The sequence below is a fragment of the Camelina sativa genome, chromosome 12 (genome assembly GCF_000633955.1).
Source record: "Camelina sativa cultivar DH55 chromosome 12, Cs, whole genome shotgun sequence".
NCBI lineage: Eukaryota > Viridiplantae > Streptophyta > Magnoliopsida > Brassicales > Brassicaceae > Camelina > Camelina sativa.
This window is the reverse complement of record NC_025696.1, coordinates 5,374,844-5,384,946: the sequence shown is the minus strand read 5'-3', so window position 1 is coordinate 5,384,946 and position 10,103 is coordinate 5,374,844. Positions and strand designations below refer to the sequence as shown.

At 34.4% G+C, this 10,103-nt stretch overlaps 1 protein-coding gene across 1 annotated transcript; it reads right to left on the bottom strand.

Annotated features, from left to right (window-relative positions):
• LOC104733205 (ATPase 2, plasma membrane-type-like) lies at window positions 2–4,999 on the bottom strand. The gene is made up of 14 exons (XM_010452807.2): window positions 4,958–4,999; window positions 3,784–3,903; window positions 3,428–3,664; window positions 2,569–3,330; window positions 2,363–2,485; window positions 2,179–2,283; window positions 1,934–2,078; window positions 1,677–1,841; window positions 1,337–1,575; window positions 1,182–1,214; window positions 1,007–1,088; window positions 750–910; window positions 471–644; window positions 2–370 (listed from the first exon to the last, which is right to left on the bottom strand). The coding sequence occupies exons 1-14, from the start codon at window positions 4,997–4,999 to the stop codon at window positions 2–4; spliced, it is 2,757 nt and encodes a 918-aa protein (XP_010451109.1).

The window sequence follows — 10,103 nt, the reverse complement described above, 5'->3', positions numbered from 1 at the left end:
ATTACCTAGCGATCTCAGCTCTTCTCTTGGCTTGCTCTGCGATCTCAGACAATTCTCTGTAACTTCCTTTCTCAGGGAAGGTGTTATCAGCTTCCTTTGGCTGCAAACCGTGAAGTGTCCTTTGAGCATGTGCCCATTGAGCCTCTCTCTCTTCTTTTCCGTAATCTTTCTTCATTGTGAAAGCCGTCTTGTTCTCAAACAAGTTGAGCCACGCCTTTCCACTCAAGATGTATCGAATGGCAAACTTGAAAACGTCCAATGGGAAGTATGTGACAATACTGTATAGCCAGATCACACCAGCCCATCCCCATCCAATACCCCTAATCTTTGCAAATTGCCAGTTGGCATAAACCGCAATCAAAGTCGCAATCTGCATTTGGAAGAACAAATGGGATTTAACATGTGTTTCTTTGAGAACCCTTTATACCCAATAACAAATCACTTTAAATGTGGATTCCAATTGATCTTACCAGTTGTGCAATGAGGAAAGCAATCATCAGTAAAGCCCCAGGACGTTCAACAAACGACCAACTCCTTGATCTCGTGACGAAGATCAAAGCTTGACTAATGATACTAACTTGTAGGTACACCGCACCCATTAGCTCGTGGTTATTGTCCCTAATGGACCTCACACCAAATGTGTCCTGTAAAATCCAAAATGAAACGAACGTTAACCAAGATGAAATATAATCACCAGTACCTAAGTAAGAACTTATGGAAAGATAATTAATTAGCTCAATTTTGTGTACCGAGAAAAAGTCAGTCTTGTGCGCCGCCCAGAAGAAAATAACAGTCATGATGGCCTGGTAGCCTCCAAGAACAACTCCAGTAGCAAAAATTTCTCTAAGTTTCCAGCTATCAGGTGTGGGAGATGGCTTAACTCTGTCCTTTGAGATTGTCATGATAGTACCTATAAGATTAAGACATGATACCGTTAGATATAAGTAAACTGTTAGGAAAAGGCTACGATCTTGAGGTTTTATACAAAAGGACAGAGACTGCTTACCATCGTTAAGAATGGCAATGATCAGAACCATGAAGGCTGAGAAGTCAAATTCCCATATCAAAGCAATAAGCATGAATCCAAACTGCAGAAAGTTACAACACAATATGATCAGCGAAATAATAATTTAAGACAAAACCAACAAGTGACAGAACTCTAAAAGAAGTTATTTGCGTACCACAATACGGATTGTGATTGAAACTGCATAAATCTGTAACAAGAAAGAAAAAGTAAAAAGAATAGAGTCATTAGTTTCAATTGCAAGCAAGAACGGCATTCTCTGGAAGATAGCCCTGCTGGTAAATTATGAATGAAAAATAGGAGAAGACGCACAGTGTAGTTCTTCATTCTCTGGAAGATAGCCCTGCTGGTAAGAACGGCGCTGATAATAACGCTGAGTCCAGGCTCAGTGAGGACGATATCTGAAGCACCCCGAGCAGCATCTGTAGCATCAGCCACAGCGATACCAATATCGGCTTTCTTTAGAGCTGGGGCATCATTGACACCATCACCAGTCATTCCAACAATGTGCTTCCTCTCCTGCAACTTTTTCACAATTTCGTATTTGTGCTCTGCAATAATAAAGAAAGAGGTTTAGATCTAACATAACCACCATTAGGATGAACATATAGTGAGGTTTATAATACAAAACCATAAAGAAGCAAATAATAACCTGGGAAGACTCCGGCAAATCCGTCAGCCTTCTCGATCAACTCCTCAACAGGAATGGATGCAAGGTTGGCATCCTTGTGGGTACCAAGAAGAGCCGAAGATGGATACATATTTGTTCCCATTCCAAGTCTGCGACCGGTTTCCTTACCAATAGCAAGTTGGTCACCTGGCCACATACGTAGTCCAAAAGACTGTTAGGGGAAAATGGTAAAGGTGTATAGTTAGAACAACAAGATCAATGGGTGAGCAAAATTTTACCAGTGATCATCTTGACATTAACACCAAGATTCAAAGCCCTACGAATGGTTTCAGCACTGTCATGTCTTGGGGGATCAAAAAGTGGCAACAGACCAACAAATTCCCATGGAGCACCTGGGCTTTCCTTGGTTTTTTCTGGCACCACCTAAAAAGAGAAATAAGAACACAATTAGACATTTGTTTCCATGCAAAAAAAGAAAAACAAAAGAAGACTGAAACTATGAGTATCAATGTCAAACAATTACCTGGCGAGCAACAGCCAACGACCTAAGACCACGCTCGGCATACTTGTCAATAATGGAGAGCACCTTCTTGCTAAGGTCATTGCTTGCTTTGGCAAGTTCAAGGATCTGTTTGGGAAATCAAATTAGTACAAAGAAGAAGGATAAAAACAAAAGACATTTGTTGGTAGGGTTGAAGATCCATTACCTGCTCAGGAGCACCTTTACTGACTCTGTGCCAGTTACCACTGCCGTCGATGTAAGTCAAAGCAGTTCTCTTATCCACAGGGTTGAATGGAAGGAAGTGAACTTCCCTGATTCCAGCTCTAGCCTGTAAAAAAATCCCAATCAAACATAAGAATTTGTTTCTTGGAGGCTGACTAAAATGTAATTCGAACGGGAAAAGGGTTATACCTCCTTTGGATCAGCAAGCATCCCAACCATGGCTGCATCAATGGCATCCTGGTTTTCAATCCTGGAAGCCATAGCTGCAAACAATAGGACTTGGTCTTTCTCCACACCCTTGCAGAAAACCTCAACCAAGTTTTTGTCCACGCTCAATTTATTGAGAGTTAGTGTCCCGGTTTTGTCACTGCACAGGACATCCATACCTGCCATCTCTTCGATGGCAGTCATACGCTTGGTGATGGCACCTTGTTGAGACAACCTGTGAGACCCAATAGCCATAGTCACGGACAAGACCGTGGGCATAGCAATGGGGATACCACCGATCAAGAGGACCAAAAGGTTATCAATTCCATCTCTGTACTTTCGGCGTTGAATAGGGTACATGACGATGATCTCAATCACCATACCGATAGCAATGGAACAGATACAGAAGTTTCCAATGGCTGTAAGAACCTTCTGGAAATGTCCAACTTGGTTTGTGCTGTCCACAAGATGAGCAGCTTTACCAAAGAAGGTGTGAACCCCTGTGGCAATAACAACCGCCTCGATTTCTCCTTGTTTGCATGTTGAACCAGAGAAAACTTCTTGGCCCGGGTGCTTGGTGACAGGAAGGGACTCTCCAGTTAGAGCAGATTGGTCAACCTTTAAAGGATCACCTTCAAGTAGACGGGCATCAGCAGGGATAATGTCTCCCAATTTGATGCTAACAATATCTCCTGGGACAAGAATAGCAGCTTCTTGTTCACTCCATTTTCCATCCCTAAGAACCTGAAACATCACAAAAATAACCAAAACATTAGCTCTAGAGAATTTAGGAAAGTTCTGTACAACTTCTTCTCAGCATTCATCTCTTATCATTATTTACCTTGGTTTTAGGAGCAAGACCAGCCATAAGAGCAGCAGCAGCATTACCGGCGTTGTTTTCTTCGATAAAACTGATGGTGGAGTTGATAACCAACAGACAGATAATACCGACAAAATCTTGCCAATCCGGAGGCCTACCATCACCGTTGGCCAAAGCAATAGCCATGATTGCAGCCATTTCCATGACCCATGAAAGGGGATTCCACATAAATCCCAAAAACTTCAGAAGTTTGCTTTCCTGTCAATTGTTCATTGTACAAAATCATCAGACACATTCAGTAACACACTAAAAGGAAACCAGATAATTATATTGTTATATCTGAAGGCAACAAATGCAAATAGCAAAAAAGTTCAAACCTTTTTCTCTTCGAGCTTGTTGGGACCAAAGATCTGAATCCTGTCCTCCCCTTCCTGCGTTGTCAATCCTTCCCTTGTACATTTTAGCTGTTGGAAAACTTCCTCGATCGGAATTTTTTCCTGAAAAAAAAAAACCAAAAAACAAATTCAAGTAACTCAAAACATAAACATACACAGAACAGTTCCTAAATCATCAAAAAGAGAAACCTTTTTGCTAAAGGATCTACTCAGTTCATAATAAGAATCGTTGTTGAAAAGATACTACAGTTGAATAACAAGTCGTTGACTAGTTCGGTAAAAGTAAAAGATTCGGTGAAGGGGGAAACTGCGGTGGTGAGGTGGGGACCGCCACCACCACCGACCAACGCGATTGCAACACGCGCCGCGAGATTCCCACACTTTCCGGCGTAAAAATCGATGCTTGGTCGCTTTAAACACAGTCCAAGATATGTAAAAGTTGCATTTCTTTATTAAAAAAAAAAAAAGCTTTAATTTTTCTTTTTAGTGTCCCAAGAAAATTCACAAAGTTACGTCTGCACAAAAGATGTGTTCTCTTTTTTTTGTTCGTTGTTGGTTTCTTAAAGACAAAGAAGTTGAACGTACCACGGAAAGGTACATAAACCAACAAAAAAAAAAACTAAAACTAAAACTTCTTGTAAATTAAATCATAATTATTTTCTAAAAACATCAAATTAGTTCTTACGAGTTTGCTGTCCCAATCCAAAAAAAAAAAACAAAGACAAAAAAGTTGTACAAGTAGGATTGGACTTTATTGAGACGTAGCTAGCTCCACCACTGACATAAACAAAAAAAAAGACTCTGTTTCTTTCTTATCTGTCTTCTATGCTATCACATGCTTAGATCTACTTTATTTTGTTTTCTCTTATGAACAAACTCTACATGTTACTCCGAACGTTACCTAAAACAACTCCTAATTAAGTATTAAATCTCCCCAGATTTTTCAATTTAAAAAATTAGTCAAATGTACAATATTAACAAAAAACGAGCCTTTTCCGGAATCTCCAACGTAATGAGAGTAAAAAGACTCAAAGCCAAGAAGAGTACAGATCTATTCATCTCATTCAAGCAAATCATCGAACAGTTTATGAGCATGATGAATTTAACAAAAAAAAAAAAAACAGAGTATAAGAAGTAAAAAAAAAAAATGGTATACCAGATCAACAGTCTCGTTCTTAATATCCTCGAGACTCGACATCTCTCTCTCCTTTTTTCAACTGACGGCGAATTCAGTACTTAAAAAAACGACAGCTTTCACCACCGTTGCACTCGATCATAAGTACTCCGGCGAATGAGAGGAATGAGAGAGAGAGAGAGAGATATATTAGGTGGTTCTGTTCTGTTCTGTTGGCAGAGTCGATACAAGTCCCCTCTATATTTATAACCAATCTTCAAAACGATGAAGCTCTTCGTCGTTTTGGTTATTTCTTTGTGGGTCTCATTTAAAAAAAAACTAGTCTTTCTTACCCTTTTTTTTTTTTTACAAATTTTATTTTATTTTTGTTGCCTCTTTTAAGTTCTTCTCTCCTTAACCCTTTGACCGTTGATTAATTAACCTTTCTGATTTATGAACCAGAATCATCATATATTAATTGTGCGTCCTAATCTCACTAAAATTATGGACTAAATTTTTGTTTTTTTTCCTTCTAATTTTTCCACCGTTTATAATAATCTTCTATAATTGTTTTTTTTGTTGTTTAGTTTGTAGTTTGAAAAAAAGGGACTCTACGAAGGAGGAGATTAAGTGCCTTATAAGTGAAAATTTTAATTTGGAGTGATATCTTTACTTTTTTAATTACAAAGATCATAGACTTTTTAGTGTTTCTTCCTTATGAACAACCAAAAAAAATCAATTATATGAGGAAATAAATATTTGGGGGAGGTGTTTACACTGCTTAAGATTTTTTTTAAAAAATTTAAAATTTGACTAAAGCAACACACTACTTGCTGCTTAGCCTGTCCTCTTCTTCATGAGGTATTTTTTTTTTCTCTCATGCCACCTATTTGGTTATTTATATCATGACAAGATATTTTATTCTGAACATTTCAACTTAAATTATGTACTATATTTTTAAAACAAAAAAAAAATCGTTTTCTAAATGGTTTAGTTAGGTCCGTATGTTCTAATTTGGTTTTCCTGAAAGCAGCAATAATGGGTTACTCGTTTTCATTTTGTTTCTTCTTTCTCAACCATAAGAAGACTTAATAAAATCACTTGTCAATAACTTTCAAATCTTTGAGAAATTTGACAGAAGTTATTTTAGCAAAAACTATGTGAAGCAGGTGATCTAATAAGAAGAAACAAGTTTGTTCAATTATCCATTTATGTGAATGGGGAAATCAATTAGGGAGATATAACTAACTAACATAGCTAGAACATGGTACTCAAATATGTCGGATTCTGCATTGACTCGGAATCAACTTGGATGGGTTTTTACAAGTTTTTATTATTGAATAATTAAAAAAAAATTATACTAAGTTATATTTGTGGCCCCTAAACGGTGGTGATAATGAAAATATTGGACCTTCCAAGGTGCCTCATGGCAAGGTCAGCAAATGGGAACGATGTCACATGTTAATAATTGAAATATAAATACCATACCATAGTGTTTTTATTAAATTTGTTCCCTATGAATATATACTGAGAAATTGACTTTTGATTTCGATGGGTCCCTCTCAATAATACAAGTTCGTCATTTCCAAGTCCTTTACATTTTATTTTCTGTATATTCATGTTCTTTTATTTTGTCAAGAGATTATTCTTCTAAATGTTACGACATATCAAAAAAAAAAAAAAAATGTTACGACATATGATAAACACAGACTTCTTTGTTTTTATTTTTCTCCAAATAACATGATTTCTTCTTTTTTTTGCATATTATTAAAAGAAATGATACGATGCTATCCAATAACATAAATCACATGATTATCAAACTATTTATTTAAATCAAATACGAAAAACAACACATCACTTATTTATAGTTAGCCACAACATTTTTTTTTTAGTCAATAATTTCACTATTTATTTTTACTTTGGTGAATGAACCTTAAAAATTCATTTCCAAACAAATTAAAAATATAAGATATAAATATATTATCATCTAGTTGACTTAATTAAGTGACTCTTACAACATATTTTAAAACTTATCATTTCATAAATAGAAAAAGAGGCAAACAGAAGTTTGGTTTATGTACACTATACATATTTCATATTTGTAATAAAATCTGAATAGCCAGATATCATATAATTACTAAATTATTCCTAAATAATCACGGCGTTTATACAGTCGCAAAATGTGTAACCATTCGTTTTCAAAAGTTGCCCTTTCATTTAAGTTAAAAGTCTTAAGTTTGACTTGGTATATTCTCCTCTCTTCATTTTGTCTTCGACTATTTTACAACCTGCATTGAAACTAAAACAATGAAATTTCTTTTGTATTTATGCTAGAGCTTGACTTCATTATATAATATTTAGATATAGATCTCTATTATGTAACAACGTGTATAGCCGATTATTTGTCTAAACTCCAGAACCTCTCTATATAATCTTTATGATTAACCTCATATATAATCATGGAACCCATATTCATAGTAATGATTCAAACAAAAAAAAAAAAAAGAAGAGGAAACTTATTAGTAAGTACTTACTGTGAATATTATTTGATTCAAATGATTACCAGAAGACAGCGTAGACTATGAGCTTGCAATCACGCTTGTCAGTTAAATCACATGTAAATATGTATTTATCATTTTACAAATCTATTTATGGTAAATGTTTCCATTTTACAAAATTATACTATTTTGAAAGAAAATCACGCTGCATTTGACATTTTCATCAAATGTATATTAAAAAAATCGTCAACTATCGTGAGTGCGATGTTAAAACTGTTTTATTATAGTGTTATGTTTAATATATGGGTCGCAATTTCATAAGAAATAGTCTTCTATAAAAAGAAAAACATATACTTATATAGCACACATCTTTTGACGTATTAATTGGAGGAGTAGTAATAAGAATCTGATTAGTACGTACGGTCATAAAGAAAAAAGAAGATACATATCGGTTTCATCATTGACTTGACATCTCGTTCTCCTTTTGTCTTTTCATCTTTTCTAATTTTACTAACGATTATATATATACATATATCATATCATTATGCTTAAATAATAGGAATATAAAACAGTATCATTAATTTGAAATTGAATTAATATATGTACTTTTGATGATAATAATGTTTTAAAGAAATGGGCAGAAATTTTATAGGAAAACTTCAAAGATAAATTTGTTAGGTATATATGTAAAACAGTACAACAAATTCAGATATATAAGTTTATTTTAATGATTTTGTTGAGAAAGTAAACATCATATTTAGACGTACCCAGAAAATCCTGCACCATGTACGGCCTCACATGCCGTCCTGCGACGCGAGATAAGCCTAAAAGGTTAGTTGCTTGTTCCCTTTTTATCTTTGTCTTTCTTTTTCTTTTTTTTTCTAATATTATCTGCTCAGGGAAATATGAACGTGAAATTTTTCAATAAAGCCAATCTCTTGGATCAAGAAATTCCAAAACTATTCATTTGTTTATGAAGATTTTTTTATATAAAAAATTACATTTTTTTTTTCTGAAACCGCATTGGTCAAGTGACATGAGTATTTTACATCAAGACATTCCTTAGATTTAAAGTCACTGAATTTATAAAATACATTTATCTCCCTTTGCACTTGTTTTCTCTATTGTTAGTACTTTTCTTTATTAAAAATGTCATTATTCATATGGAATCAAATAAATTTTTGAGGTAACTTATGGCACAAAAAACTTATGGCATGTTGAACTTGGACCCAACATTTATAGCCGTTACATGCAACAAAAGTAAATATTTAATATGCTACAATAACTTAGTCTGAAATATTGTCGAGGGAAATTTGGATTCTATTTTTATACACCAGAAACAAAAACTGTAATTGTCTACAAAATTTGAATCATATTTGTTCGTCAAATGTTACTCATTGTATACTTTAAATTTTTAAACAACGACAAAAAATTATGTTAATTAATAATTATACTTTTAACTATTCAAATTTCACATATTATTAAAATTATACTATCTGATTACAGTATCATCATATATTATGAAGTTTTTCTCTTGTAAACATTTAAAATTTTTAGCTAGCATTCTCGGAATAGTATACATCCCATAACATTTCAAATTTTTTTCGTTAATTCCTAAATACATAACCTTTATACGGGGAAGATGTCTTATTGTCAAAATTATCAGGCGCATGTGTCCATTTTGGATTACGAAATCAGCTTTAATTAACCAGTTGATACCAAAAGGGTGACAACTCTTTTTCAACGTTCCTATCAGTAAAGAAAGGAAAAATATATATATAGGCATCTCGATTATTAGTTTTTAAGTTAAAAAGTTATACTAATCGTAGTAGTAAGGCATGAGTCTTCGCTATTGTGATTTTGTGATCAGTTAATTAATAATTTGGTCTACTATTAAGTATTATTAAGTCCAGTTTGTATATTCCGCTAGAGATTCTAACGCCGTGAATTGATCATTTGTAAAATAACCGGCGTGATTTTGGCATTGGATGCCGTGTTGAGTTTTAAATGAGAGAACAAGTGGTGGTGATGAGTGGTGAGTAGTGGTGGCCGAGGGGACTTAACCTAACCTAACGGGACCGTTACCTGTTACGAAGAAGAAGAATCTAAATGTCGTCTGTTTAAGGATCTGTCAATTTTACATATAATTACCTTCCAATCATTCGTAGCCACGTGTACTTGTCTACTTACGCAAATAATTGCTACTGCTGCTCTGTTTCGGATAAAAAATCTCATAAATCCATTGAATCTTGTAATGTGTGAATCCCACTTGGAACCAACCTTTTTGGTTTTAACTCTTTTGTTGTTCTCGATGGCACATAAATAATTTCGCTGAAAGAAAGAAGAAGAAAAATGATAACCCTTCTTTCACGTACTAGATTGACTAATCAAATTAGTGAACCTTGTTTTTTCTGTTGGTAAATGGTTTTTGAAGCATCGTTACTTTTGTTTTTTTTTAACCAAGTAGTAGCAAGTCTAGCATCGAGTCACCGACCATGTTTCATAATACTATACTCCATATTAAAAAGCCTCCTAAATGATGAAGAGTTTTAGTTTTCACGAAATATGTATAAATGCTTATTTATGAGTTGACCAGAAATTTAATATTTTGACTTTTCTAATACATTAAGGAGAAATTAAATGAAATTATGTCGACATGAACTTCAGTTGACTTCTATGCAATTAGGAAG